Consider the following 14336-nt stretch of genomic DNA (forward strand, 5'->3'; position numbering starts at 1 on the left):
GTCAGCAGAGGTGACCATGATGGAGTCCCAGAATTGCAAAAGAGCTGCAGCATGGACCGAACGGGAGGTACAGGATCTGAACGCTGTATGGGGAGAGGAATCCGTGCTATCAGAACTAGTTTTCGAAATGCCAAAACATTTGTCAAAATCTCCCAGGGCATGAAGGACAGAAACCATAACAGGGACCCGAAGCAGTGCCGCACGAAACTTAAGGAGCTGAGGCAAGCCTACCAGAAAACCAGAGAGGCAAACAGCTGCTCCGGGTCAGAGCCCAAAACATGCCGCTTCTATAATGAGCTGCATGCCATTTTAGGGGGTTCAGCCACCACTATACCAACCGTGTTGTTTGACTCCTTCAATGGAGATGGAGGCAACACGGAAGCAGATTTTGGGGACGATGAAGATGATCATGAGGTTGTAGATAGCTCACAGCAAGCAAGCAGAGAAACCGGTTTTCCCGACAGCCAGGAACTGTTTCTCACCCTGGACCTGGAGCCAGTACCTGCCCCGAACCCACCTAAGGCTCCCTCCTGGACCCGCCAGGCAGAGAATGGACCTCTGGTGAGTGTACCTTTTTAAATAGTATACATGGTTTAAAAGCAAGTGTGTTTAATGATTAATTTGCCCTGCCATTCGTGGCCAGTACACCTACTGGAAAAGTCTGTTGACGTGTCTGGGGATGGAGCGGAAATCCTCCAGGGACATCTCCATAAAGCTCTCCTGGATATACTCCCAAAGCCTTTGCAAAAGGTTTCTGGGGAGGGCAGCCTTATTCCATCCACTGTGGCAGGACACTTTACTGCACCAGGCCAGTAGCACATAGTCGGGAATCATTGCAGAACAAAGCATTGCAGTGTATGTTTGCTGGCGTTCAAACAACATCCATTCTTTATCTGTGTTATCCTCAGGAGAGTGATATCATTCATGGTCACCTGGTTGAAATAGGCTGCTTTTCTTAAGGGGACATTCAGAGGTGCCCGTTCCTGCTGGGTCATTTGCCTGTGGCTGAGCAGAAATGTTCCCTGCTGTTAGCCACGGGGAGGGGTGAGGGGCTAGCCATGTGGTGGGGGGAGGCAAAATCCAACCTTGTAACAAAAGCACATATGCTATGTATGTAATGTTAACAGCAAGGTTTACCATGAAAGAGTGCACCCATTGTTCTATAAAATGTGTCTTTTTAAATACCACTGTCCCTTTTTTTCCCCATTCCACCAGCTTTCAAGGATCACAGGATCTTCTCCTTCCCAGAGGCTAGCAAAGATTAGAAAGCGAAAAAAACCACACTTGTGATGAAATGGTCTCTGAGCTCATGTTGTCCTCCCACATTGACAGAGCACAGCCGAATGTGTGGAGGTAGACAACGTCAGAGCGCAGGAAAGCACAAAATCACCAGGAGGAGAGATGGCAGGCTGAAGAGAGTACATGGAGGGCTGAAGCTGAAAGGTGGCGGCAGCGTGATGAGAGGAAGCAGGATTCAACGTTGAGGCTGCTGGAGGATCAAACTAATATGCTCCAGCGTATGGTTGAGCTGCAGAAAAGGCAGCAGGAGCACAGACCGCAGCTACAGCCCCTGTGTAACCAACCGCCCTCCTCCCCAAGGTCCATAGCCTCCTCACCCAGAGGCCCAAGAACGCAGTGGGGGGGCCTCCGGCCACCCAGCCACTCCACCCCAGAGGATTGCCCAAGCAACAGAAGGCTGGCATTCAATAAGTTTTAAAGTGCTATGTGGCCTTGTCCTTCCCTCCTCCACCATGCCTCCCGGGCTGCCTTGGCCGTTATCCCCGTGTTTGTGTGATGAATTATTAAAGAATACATGAATGTGAAGCAACAATCACCTTATTGCCTCTGCAAGTGGTGATCGAAGGGAGGTGGGGAGGGTGGTTAGCTTATAGGGAAGTAGAGTTAACCAAAGGGGCAGGGGGTTCATCAAAGAGAAACAAACAGAACTGTAACAGCGTAGCCTGGCCAATCATGAAACTGGTTTTCAAAGTTTCTCTGACGTGCACTGTGCTCTTCTAACTGCCCTGGTGTCTGGCTGTGCATAACCAGCACCCAGGCGATTTGCCTCAACCTCCCACCCCGCCATAAACATCTCTCCCTTACTCTCACAGATATTGTGGAGCTCACAGCAAGCATTAATAACAGTAGGAATATTGGGTTCGCTGAGGTCTGAGTCAGTAAACTGTGCCAGCGTGCTTTTAAACGTCCAAATGCACATTCTACCACCATTCTGCACTTGCTGAGCCTGTAGTTGAACAGCTCCTGCCTACTCTCCAGGCTGCCTGTGTATGGCTTCATGAGCCATGGCATTAAGGGGTAGGCTGGGTCCCCAAGGATAACTATAGGCATTTCAACATCCCCAACAGTTATTTTCCGGTCTGGGAAGAAAGTCCCTTCCTGCAGCTTTTGAAACAGACCAGAGTTCCTGAAGATGCGAGCATCATGTACCTTTCCCAGCCATCCCATGTTGGTGAAATGTCCCTTGTGATCCACCAGTGCTTGCAGCACTATTGAAAAGTACCCCTTGCGGTTTATGTACTCGCCAGCTTGGTGCTCCGGTGCCAAGATAGGGATATGGGTTCCGTCTATGGCCCCACCACAATTACGGAATCTCATTGCAGCAAAGCCATCCACTATGACCTGCACATTTCCCAAGGTCGCTATCCTTGATATCAGCAGTTCTTGCATCACAGCAGCCCCCACAGTAGATTTGCCCACTCCAAATTGATTCCCGACTGACCAGTAGCTGTCTGGCGTTGCAAGCTTCCACAGGGCTATTGCCACTTGCTTCTCAACTGTGAGGGCTTCTCTCATCTTGATATTCTTGCACCTCAGGGCAGGGGAAAGCAAGTCACAACGTTCCATGAAAGTGCCCTTACGCAAGCGAAAGTTTTGCGGCCACTGGGAATCGTCCCAGACCTGCATCACTATGTGGTCCCGCCCGTGCTTGTTTCCCGGGCCCAGAATCGGCGTTCCACCACATGAACCTGCCCCATTACCACCATGATGCCCACATTGCCAGGGCACGTGCTTTGAGAGAAGTCTGTGTCCATGTCCTCATCACTCTCGTCACCATGTTGATGTCACCTACTCGCCTGGTGCTACTTTTTGCTTTGCCAGGTTCTGGTGCTACATAACGTGCATGATGTTTAATGTGCTCCTAATTGCCAAAATGATCTGAGCGGGCTCCATGCTTGCCATGGTATGGCATCTGCACAGAAAAAAGGTGCGGAACGATTGTCTGCCATTGCTCTGACAGAAGGAGGGGTGACCGACGACATGGCTTACAGGGTTGGCTTACAGGGAATTAAAATCAACAAAGGGGGTGGGTTTATATCAAGGAGAAACAAAAACAACCGTCCAACAAAATGGCCCTCTCAAGGATTGAACTCAAAACTCTGGGTTTAGCAGGCCAATCCTCAACCCAATGCTCAACCCACTGAGCTATCCCTCTCCCCGGTATTTCAGGCAGGACTGAATCTCTATTAAACTTTTCAAGGTTCCCCGACAGACCTTACTGAAACGATTGTCAGCTGTTGATTTCACGGGGGGTGGGGGGGGAGCGCAAATGAATACAAAACCAAACTGGTGTATTTCTTGTTTTGATCCACTCCATTTATCTTTTACATCTTTGGCTGGCAGCAGACAATGCAGTAGGACTGCTAGCCATCCTCATCTCCTGCCTGCTCGCCATAAGATGGTACAATAGAACTGCAGGCAGAACTAAAGAGAACGACCTGGTTGAGTCACTCCTAATTTAGTCTCTGCGCCCATGTCTGCCCAGGCGCTCCTGACCAACCTTACCGAGGCGGCCAGGAGCATCTTAGACATGACAACGCTGGTTATCAGGCCTATTACCCCATCTGCTACCGTAAGCCAATGGGTTGCTGCTGTGTAGCAATGCAATACTGCGTCTGCCAGCACCCAGGAGACATAGGGTGAAAGTGAGCTGAGCGGGCTCCATGCTTGCCGTGGTATGGCGTCTGCACAGGTAACTCAGTAAAAAGGCATGAAACGATTGTCTGCCGTTGCTTTCATGGAGGGAAGGAGCGAGGGCCTGACGACATGTACCCAGAACCACCCGCGACAATGTTTTTGTCCCATTAGGCATTGCGATCTCAACCCAGAATTCAAATGGGTGGCAGAGACTGCGGGAACTGTGGGATAGCTACCCACAGTGCAACGCTCCAGAAGACAACGCTAGCCTCGGTACTGTGGACGCACTCCACCGAGTTAATGCTCTTAGAGCATTTTGTTTAGGGACACACACAATCAACTATATAAAAATGATTTCTAAAAAACCGACTTCCATAAATTTGAACTAATTTCGTAGTGTAGACATACCCTAAGAGAGGAGAGGATGACAAAGGATTTGAAAGCTAATGAACATTCTTTCCTTGCCCATTAAATTCTATTCAGACTTCTTGCCCTTAATCTCAAGCCCTACATTACACTGCCCAGTCTACATCCCAGATCTGCTCTTCTTTTGCACCCTGTCCACCAATATCACCAGCTTTAATACCCCTCACTTTCCCTCCCCAACTTCTCCTTGCCTTCTTCCAGGCTGCCCCTTATGCCTAGACACACTTCCAAAAGGCTGCCCCTTATGCCTAGACATACTTCCAAAAGGAAGTCTCCAAGCCCTCTCAGCTCCGCAGTCAAATCCCATCTAACACCCACTTCTGCACCATCCCCCACAAAAAACACACATTGTAAAAACAGAGTTACTATATAGGGTGACAGGTTTCAGAGTAGCAGCTGTGTTAGTCTGTATCCACAAAAAGAAAAGGAGTACTTGTGGCACCTTCGTAACAAATTTATTTGAGCCTAAGCTTTCGTGAGCTACAGATGAAGTGTAGCTCACGAAAGCTTATTCTCAAATAAATTTGTTAGTCTCTAAGGTGCCACAAGTACTCCTTTTCTTTTTACACAGGGTGAGTAACTGTCTCTGCTTTGAGTAGCGTCCCTATAGGTGCTCCACTCCAGGTGATTATTGAGCAGTTCCCTCTATGGAAGGAGGGGGGCTTCAGAGTTGAGTCTAAGATTGAAGCTAGAACTGTGGAGCCAAATGTGGCATCAGAAGTGGAGGCATGAGTGATTGCATAGTGTTCAGCAAATGTATGAATGGACATTCAAGTCACGGTTCTACATACTTCTGCAATAGGAATGATCTTAAGAAAGGCTATTAAAGTAGAGAGGGATCTGGTGGAGTGAGTTAATACTCTAAAGAGGTCAAAGATCATGAGACTGTGCTTAAGATGGCATAATGGTTCATCTCTCCTTCCTGCTTTGCCAACACTTTCCCCTCTCAGAAATGAACAACTCTTTGGTTCCCTCTACCTCTTCCACTTCCACTCACCTCTTCCATTCTCCTTGTCTTGATCTATCCTGCCTTTCATTCTGCTTCTCCCTTCAGCTCAATCATCTCTTCTACAGCCCCCTTTTTGCCTCCCACAACCTGACTGACCTGGGGGTGCAGGGGCTTTGATAAGAGGTAACAGAGCAGTGGTTCTCAAACTTTTGTACCAATAACCTTTCACATAGCAAGCCTCTGCGTGTGACCCCCCTTATCAATTAAAAAAAGACTTAAATATATTTAATACCACTATAAAAGCTGGAAGCAAAGCAGGGTTTGGGGTGGAGGCTGACAACACGTGACCCCCCATGTAATAACCTCGTGACCGCCTGAGGGGTCCCAACCCCAGTTTGAGAATCCCTGTAATAGAGGTTCAAGCTAGACAGTTTTGACCGCCATGGAGGGTCAGGGAAGACAGGATAGCCACTCCCATCCCTTGACATCCTGCCCCCTCCCTCCAGAACTAAAAATGAAGACATTAACTTGCAGGAAAGATGAATCAGTATTTGCCCAATGCCGGCAGTCCCAGACATATCACCTCATTTCATCAGAAGCAGCAGCCTATTTATTCTATTTGCTTTGCTTTTCTCTGCTCCGTGTCCTTATTTCTTCCTCTTCTATCTCTAAACAGACTCTGTCCTCCTTCTCCTGGGTTTTCTGTTCTTCCCAATTTTCTATGCTCTGCTCTTCTCTTATCCCAGTTCTTCACTCTGTTCAGTGAAAGGCATCCTGGGAGAAGTTATTTGTAAAGAGGGATTTGAACGATGCGAGGAAGGCCATTCAGCACATGAGGAGAGGGAGTGAATCCCAGCATAAAGAGAAAATTTAGAGATGGACAGAGAAGATGGTTAGGTCTGGAAAGAGCAGGAGACAACAACAGCAGAGATGGAGGCAGATGGAACTTTTTCAGGCCTTTGAAGGTGAACAGCAAGAAATATGAACTTAGTGCAGAAAGTGAGATGATTCCAAGTGAAGGGATTCAAAGAAGGGAGTGACATGCTCTGAGTGGCAGGAAGAGATGGTATTTTTGGCTGATCCATTCTCTGTGGGTTACAGGAGGATATAATGAAACATAGAAGATCTCAAAAGGTGGCAGACCAGCAATGACCAGGGTGTAGAAAGACAAGATTAATGGTGGATAGAGAGAAAAGGATGGATTTTTAGAGGAAGATGTGAATGTTTCATGAGTAAGGATTCCAACATGATACAGAAGTTATGAGCCTGGGTGGTGGAGGATGACGATGGAGCTGTAGGTGGTTTTGGGAGAAGATAGAAGTTCAGTTTTCATCACTTGGAGAGTGAATTTGCAGCAGGATATAACTATACAACGTGTGGGTCTACAAAGACACTGCTTTACCTGATGTGTCACCAAGCATGTTGTGACTCAGATCCAGAGATTCCATTTTATTGTTAGCTGGGAGGGCATCGGATAGGTACTTAGCTGCATGGTCATCAAACTCATTTCCTGAAAGTTTAAGGGTAAGAACTGTAGTATTCTCCAGAAGCATAGCAGAAAGGGCCTCGGCTCCTTTAACTCCAAGTCTGTTGTCAGATAAATCAACATCTGGGGGAGGGGGAAAAAAACCCAAGAACAAAATCACCATTTAGCTAAAGGGGAGATGTCAGAAAGACCTCCAGCTGTCCACTGCAATGGAAAAAAAAAACTCTTACAGCAGTATTGCCAATCCTCAAAGTTCAAAAATTATGAGATTGCCTCCCCCAAATCATTTTTAAATTTAAGAAAAGCTGAAATAGTGGCTTTTGCTCTGACTTCTGAGTTTTTAAAATTCCTCCTGCCCATCCCTAGCGTGTGTGTGACAATTACCCTGTTGTCAATTCTCCCAAATGTATAGTGAATAAGGTAATTTTGACACAGCTGATGGAGCTCTGACTACACCCCATGGAGATCAGGGCCCCATTGTGCCTGGTGGTCCACAAACACATAGGGAAAGACAGTCCCTGCCCCCAAAGCACTTACAGTCTAGTGCAAAACTTGTGGGTGAATTTGTGCTATGACCCACCACACTCATCTCAGCTAGGGGCCTTCAACCAGCCATTAGATGAGAAGAATCTTCTAATCTCTGCTGAGCTGGGCAGGATTCATACAGCTGCCCCACAGAGGAAAGACTGTGTAGATCATTAGCAACACCCAAGGCATCCAGACCTCCATTGGCGCTAATGGGACACTTTGGAGAATGAGACTCTTTTTGGAAAGACACGTTTATTAAACCATTTTGCAGATCACCTCCTCTCTGCACACACATGCAAAATCTTCCGCATAGGCACTGTCCCACACTGCATGCCACAGCCCTCTCTTAAAGGGACAGCTCTCATTAACTAAAACCAAACACTAAAAATGCAACTGTAAAATAAATATTAACACTACATCGGCATTCACTTCATTCAATAATTTCCATTCAAGAATACCAAAAGAATTTTCCAAGGAGCTCTCTGAATCATAAATATTGATTAACAACAAACCTTGGCACCAGGGCTTAAATTCTCAGAGATTATTTCCTGGAACACCCCTCTCCCCCCCCACATCCAGTTTGGGGCTCCAGGCTTCAGCTGCAGGGCAGGCTTCGATGCTGGGTCTCCTGTGGGTTTGAAAATATTTACCTGTTGAATTTAAGCCCTGCTTGGCACATTGGGGAAGTTCCAAAAGACCGGAAAAAAGCCAGCGTAGTGCCAATACTTACAAAGGGTAAACAAGATGACCTGGTTAATCACAGGCTACTTGGATTTGTAAATAATGATGGGGACAGATCCGTTCTACAGAGTGATCTGGACTGTTCAGTAAGGCAGTTTCATTTGAGTGATATGCATGAATATAGCCAAATGCAAAACTATACATCTAGGAACAAAGAACAGAGGTTATGCTTACAAGGTAGGGGACTGTAGCTTGGAAAGCAACAACACTGGAAAGGACTTAGATGACAGATAACCAACTGAACATGAGCTCCCAGGGCAATGCAGTAGCTAAAAGGGTGAGTGCAATCTTTGGGTGTATATGCAGGGGAATATAAAAAAGAAACAAGGTGTTCTTACCTCTGTGTACAACATTAGTGAAAACATTACTGGACTACTGCATCCAATTCTGGTGTCCACATTTTCAAAAGGATTTTGAAAAACTGGAAAGTTCAGAAAAGAGCTACAAGAATGATTTATGGACTGGAAAACCTGCCTTAGAGAGAGATTTAAAAACTAATATTTAGTTTATGCAAGAAAGAGTGGACTTGCTCATGGTCTACAAATACCTACATAAGGAAGAGATTTCTGATAGCAGATGATCTTTAATCTAGCAAAAAAAGGCAGAATGAGATCCAGTAGCTGGAAGATGAAGCTAGACACAAGGACCACAGATAAAATGCAAACTATTAGAAATGAGAGTAATCTCATTGGAACAACTTACTAGGGATGTGGTGAATTCTCCATCAAGACTTTAAATCAAGACTAGATAACTCTCTAAACGATGCTATAGCTGAAACAGAAATTATGGGCTTGATGCAGAAGTTACTGGATGAGTTCCTATGGCCTGTAGTGCAGGAGGTGAGACTAGATAATCTTAAACTGCCCCTCAAATCTAAGCATCTCCTATTTAAAATGTTAGTTTAAGAAACACTGTTACTGTACCTCAAGAAGAGCTCTGATTAAGCTAGAAAGCTCGTCTCTCACCAACAAAAACTGGTCCAATAAAAGATATTACCTCCCACACCTTGTCACTTGTACGCTCAAGAGATTTATTTAATCAGCAGTTACATAACTGGATTATTTGCTATAAAAGTAACAATACAAACACTAAAAATCAGGTTTTAGAGGACATCAAGATCTATTGTCTTGCAAGGTAAATATTAATCAAGGGTTTAAGTTCTTGCATTAACAAATTCTGATGTCTGTCTCAGACATCAATACTTGTATATTAAAATGCAGTTCTGAAAAGGGACTGTAAAAATGGCATGGAGGATTTCATGTGTGTGTGTCCCAATAGTTCCCAGGGAAAATGTATTTAGTTTACAAGTAAAACTATGGCATCTTGTGCCCAAAATAAGCTGCAGACACCAGTGTCCAGCTCATCCTCCTTGCCTGCCTCCACTGCTTCCTACCTTTCCAACTACCGGCTTGCCAAAGTGATAAACTGGAGGTGGGGGTTCAATGGGGTGTGTAGAAAAGGGGAGACACCTGCTTTGCCATTCACACCTCAGAATCCATCTGTTGGGGTAGTGCTACTCCAGCTTCATGGAACCTCACCCATCTACCTCAGATATCTGAGGTAGGAGACCTAGGCTCAAGTCCCGGCTCCAGATCAGGCAGCCTTGGGATTTGAACTGAGCTCTTCCACTTCAGAGGGGAGTGCTTAAACCACTGGGTGACTGGGTAAACACGGAACACCTTCACCACTTCCCTTAAGCCACTTTCTATTTGACAGCTTTGGCGGCTGCCCACCCAGTTTGCTTGCTTCTGTGGCTCCATTTTTTAGGCACCTAACTCTCCCCATGCATTGTCTGGAGAGCCGGTACACCTAACTCAGGAACGTGGATTCCAATGGGTAGCAGGGAACCTAAAACTAGGTGTTGCAAAGCTGAGCAAAGTCCACTTTGTCACCCTAGCCCAGTCCTTACAGCACAGATATCAGCTGGAGCACCAGCTCTGCTAGCCCTTAATTAGAAGACAGTTGTTCCAACTGCCAGTCCAGCAAACTCAACCTGGAATCTGAAAGTTAAGATGGGCTTTTATTGCCTTATGCATCTTCAATATCCTGCAACTATTCTCCCAAATTCCAGTTCCGTTACTGATTCATGAGCCAGAAGAGAATTCAGCTCCCTCTCCCAGAATGCTATTGACTTTGCAGAGATAACAGGAGTAAAGATATGAATTCATGAAAGTAAAGGCTATGAATACATACAGGGAGATCTCAATAAGAAGGCACTATTTTAAATAGTCACTTTTCAAAGTAGGGCCCAATTCTGTAGCCCTCTCTCATGTGAGCAGTGACAATCAATGGGATCAGCCAAATATGCAAACAAGAACTTCCTCCTCTCTCATAAAACCTTATTGCCACACTCTGAAACATGCCTTACAACAGAATTACCTTTGAATTAAGACACAAACCTGAAATGTAACAGTTTTCTTTTAACATCTCTGCAACTGCAGCTGCCCCTTCTCCATCCAGCCAATTATCACTCAGGTTTAACTTTATGATGGAGGTGTTGGTCATCAAGGAAAGAGATAAAGCTTTGGCACCCTGGAACATATAACAGCATAATGAGTCACTCACAGGTCTATTTGGTACAATGAGCACTTTTAGTGGTTTGCTTATTTCAGTTTTCCTTAACCTATCAAGAATATATAGATTGACAAAAGCTTTCTAGGCCCTGGCTGCATTTATGAAGAACACAACTGAAAGAAAAGGACATCTACAAGTCCATACCCAACAACAGGTCCCATCCTGCTACCAGTGAAGTCAATTGCAAAATTCTCAGCAACTTCAATGGATGCAAGATCTAACCCACTGTCTCTTAAGGAAAGTAGTAGAAGCCCCCTTGTGTGAGTGATTTAAAACTACACTGGGAAAAGCAATGCAGAATAGTTAGAGTTCAAAGGATGCAATCTGAGTTGGTAAGTGTCATTAATTATTTCTCCATCCACCTAGAAATAATAAAAAAGTTTACCAATATTCATAATGGAGAGGGAAAATTAAAAATATCTGATTTGTTCAGCTCGAGGACACCTGGTGCCTTCACTCATTGTCAGTTCTATCACGCAATCAGTAACTAATACTAGGATAAGTACCACTTATGATTTTATTTCTGTTATTACTCCTAGGATCTTTTTGGAATAAATTACTTAACTTGATTAAAATATTTTAAATTTGGAAGTAAATGGACTGACATTATCCATGAAATTAAAACAAACAAACCAATCTACACTCTCCAACCCTAAATACACTGTAAGGAACAAGAGGGTGAAGGGATCCAATAGGTCTACTTCAGTTCTAATTTCCCTAATTCTACCATGTTTATTACCATAACAGGTGAGCATTAAGGCTTCTTGCATTTTATGGCATAAGTCATGTGTTCCCGCAAAGTAAGTTGTGTAAAACCAGAAGCAACTACAAGCCCGTTATGGCTAGGACTGTGACACTAACCTACATACAGAACTTCTTTAAAAAGTTTTAGGATGTTGTTTAAACTTATGAATCTTAACCATATAGACACATATATATTACATTAAAAAAATGTGTACACCCAAGGAGGATAAAAATCTTATCCCACAGCCCTGGGTATTCCTGTGGGGTGCAGTGGTGAGAAATCTAATTCACCATCCCACAGAAAGGACAGCCAGGTGCTGTCAAGATGACAAAGCTGACAAATTCCTCTTAAGATGTGCTAAATTTCATGTGGCACCTCATTTTGCTTAAATACATTTATGTTGTTTGACTGCACTCCCTCCCTCCCTTAGCTGAAAGCCCACTTCCCCTACTCGCCATTCTTTATAAAGAAACAACTGCTGAAATTCTTAAATGTATTATTCCTTCTTCGGTTTAAATTAAGTCCCCTTGTTCTGGCCTGTCCAATAATTTTCAATAGATCATCAAGTTTTATTTTGTTCATACCGAAACACGATATATTTAATGCTGGTCTACACATAATATACACCACAAAACCAAGTGAAAAGCTAATATTACTTTAATTAGTACTTATACTTGATTTCCCCCACCCAGACACACACCCCTAGCCACTGGCTCAACCGCCATACATCGCAGAGCGCACATTGCAGCCTTCACTGTGCCAAAGCAAAGTGATTTATTCTATTTTCTGCAACTGTTACCTGTGCACCAAGTCCATGGTGCTTCATAATCAGTTCAGAGTCCTTCATGTGACGCAGGAAATAGGATATGGGTACCACTCTATATAGTTGGCAGGCTGCTATGTATCTGCTCTTTCCAGTTGGATCAAAAGGTTCCTTAGTTTCTACATTAGAAAAAGGACAACGGACATAGAGAAAACAAGCTGTACAAACAAAAAACAGGTTTCAGAGTAGTAGCCGTGTTAGTCTGTATTCGCAAAAAGAAAAAGGAGTACTTGTGGCACCTTGGAGACTAACAAATTTATTTGAGCATAAGATTTCGTGAGCTTTCGTGAGCTACAGCTCACGTCATCGGTTGCATCCTTAGTCTCTAAGATGCCACAAACAAAACGCAGCACTTCCCAATTAACAATTTTATCAAAAAATGAAAATTAAAGAATTTACATTTCTTTCCAGCACCTTCCCCAGAGTCTCCATGCACTCAAAAGTTAACAGAGCAGAGTGAGGCAAGACTCAGGAAAACAGAATTGTCCATACATACTTGACCTTGCTGCTTGTTGTATGTTACATGATCACGTACAATTACTTACAAGATCCCTGCCTCATTAGAGGCTTGATCCAAAAAAAGTGACTGATATCAATGGGAGTCTTGCCATTGATTTCAAATTGGTTTTGGATCAAGCCCTCAGTCCACAAGTTGCATTCTGCTCAGTGAATTCTCCGAGTGATATGGATAAAAGCAACGTAATAGAAATTATATAAATAAAGTTGTAAAAATTTAAGCAACATTTAAGGTAAATGTTTAATTTAAATTTTAAATTTGATTAAAAGCAAGTGTTCTGTGTGCAGTCCTCCTCTTCACTTTTATTTCAGTAAGTTATACAAAAAAAAGATTGAAGCCCTCTCTCATTCTGGACTCGCCATATAACTCACAATGAATGAGGTGGCCAAGATCTGCAAATATAATAATAAGGTAATAATAATGGGTAATTAAGAACTTTAATCTAGTGAACAAGGGAGCATATGTACTTTACCTTATGTTTTCCATCTCCCAACTTTTCAGCCAGTGAATGAGATCACAAACTGTTTGCATGGAGTTTCCTAAGAGTGTTGTTTATTTTTGGTTTTGCTTTGTTTTGTAAAGAGAAAGAAAAAGGAATTAAGAGTATATTCATTCTTCACTTAGAGAAGATCAGGGAAAATTGCATGTCCACTGCCAGTTTTGATACTGTTCTACAGATATAGGACAAATTGTGCCAGATCCAACCCATGTCATGTTGGAAGAGATTCCTACCACTGTGCAAATCAGGGCAGGTGGGATGTTTTGTACCTTCTATTTCAAGGTCAGTATCCCACTCTTCCTCCTTCTCGCTATCTTCATCAGCCTTCTCCTCACTCTCATTCCCCTCCGAATCATCCGGTGTGTTTGTTCTGTTACTAGCATCTCTTTCCTGGTGCACAGAGCGCTCACAAATGGACCTGGGGACAATCTTGAAACACAAGAGAAGGTTACACAGAAATTCTTCTTTTCAGTGAATGTAAAGATCTTACTCTTGGTAAGAAACTGCTTAAGAGCGTGAGCTACTTTGTAACTTAAAAAAAGGAAAATGAGTACTTGTGGCACCTTAGAGACTAACATTTATTAGAGCATAAGCTGTAGCTCACGAAAGCTTATGCTCTAATAAATTTGTTAGTCTCCAAGGTGCCACAAGTCCTCCTTTTCTTTTTACGGATACAGACTAACACGGCTGCTACTCTGAAAGTTGTAGCTTCAGTTATTAACGAGCCAACTCTTACTAACACTACAGTAAGAAATCCAATGAGTGATTCACAGGCACCCATCCCATAATCTATTTCTGTACTGATGGAAGGGCTGGACTAGTAGTCTGAAACTGAAGGTACCTGAACAACAGCCCTGACCTGGAGGGACTTCTAGTGGTGCGGGGTTCATTCAGTGCTTGCACTTTCAGTTGGAACTGCCAAAGAGTATGACAACAGCACCTGTCCTCTAGAACAGGACTGTCTCCACTACACAATGCATTTCAGACACCTCCTGTGACCGCTGGGCATCTCGTACTACATTTGAACTGATGACTCAGATGGGAAAGACAACCAGAATCACGTTTGGGTCTAAATCCTTTGCACTTGCAGCATCTTTCATCCAGTGATCTCC

The 14336-nt window shown here is 44.0% G+C and overlaps 1 protein-coding gene and 1 long non-coding RNA gene across 11 annotated transcripts in view; one reads left to right on the forward strand and one right to left on the reverse strand.

Annotated features, from left to right (window-relative positions):
* Positions 1–918, forward strand: part of LOC122456805 — a 29764-nt gene extending 28846 nt beyond the window's left edge. Inside the window, exon 3 of the long non-coding RNA XR_006275884.1 lies at positions 716–918. This is a non-coding gene — a long non-coding RNA (uncharacterized LOC122456805). The remainder of the gene's footprint in view (positions 1–715) is intronic.
* LRRC74B (leucine rich repeat containing 74B) overlaps positions 1–14336 on the reverse strand; it is a 28129-nt gene that overhangs the window by 13058 nt on the left and 735 nt on the right. For 7 of the 10 annotated variants that reach the window (XM_038373809.2, XM_038373807.2, XM_043498159.1 and 4 more), the window contains exons 2-5: positions 13494–13653; positions 12185–12327; positions 10466–10598; positions 6714–6920 (exon numbers count right to left, since the gene is read on the reverse strand). In XM_038373809.2, coding sequence (XP_038229737.1) covers positions 6714–6920; positions 10466–10598; positions 12185–12327; positions 13494–13653 — 643 coding nt within the window. The remainder of the gene's footprint in view (positions 1–6713; positions 6921–10465; positions 10599–12184; positions 12328–13493; positions 13654–14336) is intronic. The other 3 variants (XM_043498161.1, XM_043498160.1, XM_043498163.1) reach the window with 2 other exon arrangements.

Source organism: Dermochelys coriacea, chromosome 15, assembly GCF_009764565.3.
Source record: "Dermochelys coriacea isolate rDerCor1 chromosome 15, rDerCor1.pri.v4, whole genome shotgun sequence".
In the NCBI taxonomy this organism is placed as follows: Eukaryota; Metazoa; Chordata; order Testudines; family Dermochelyidae; genus Dermochelys; species Dermochelys coriacea.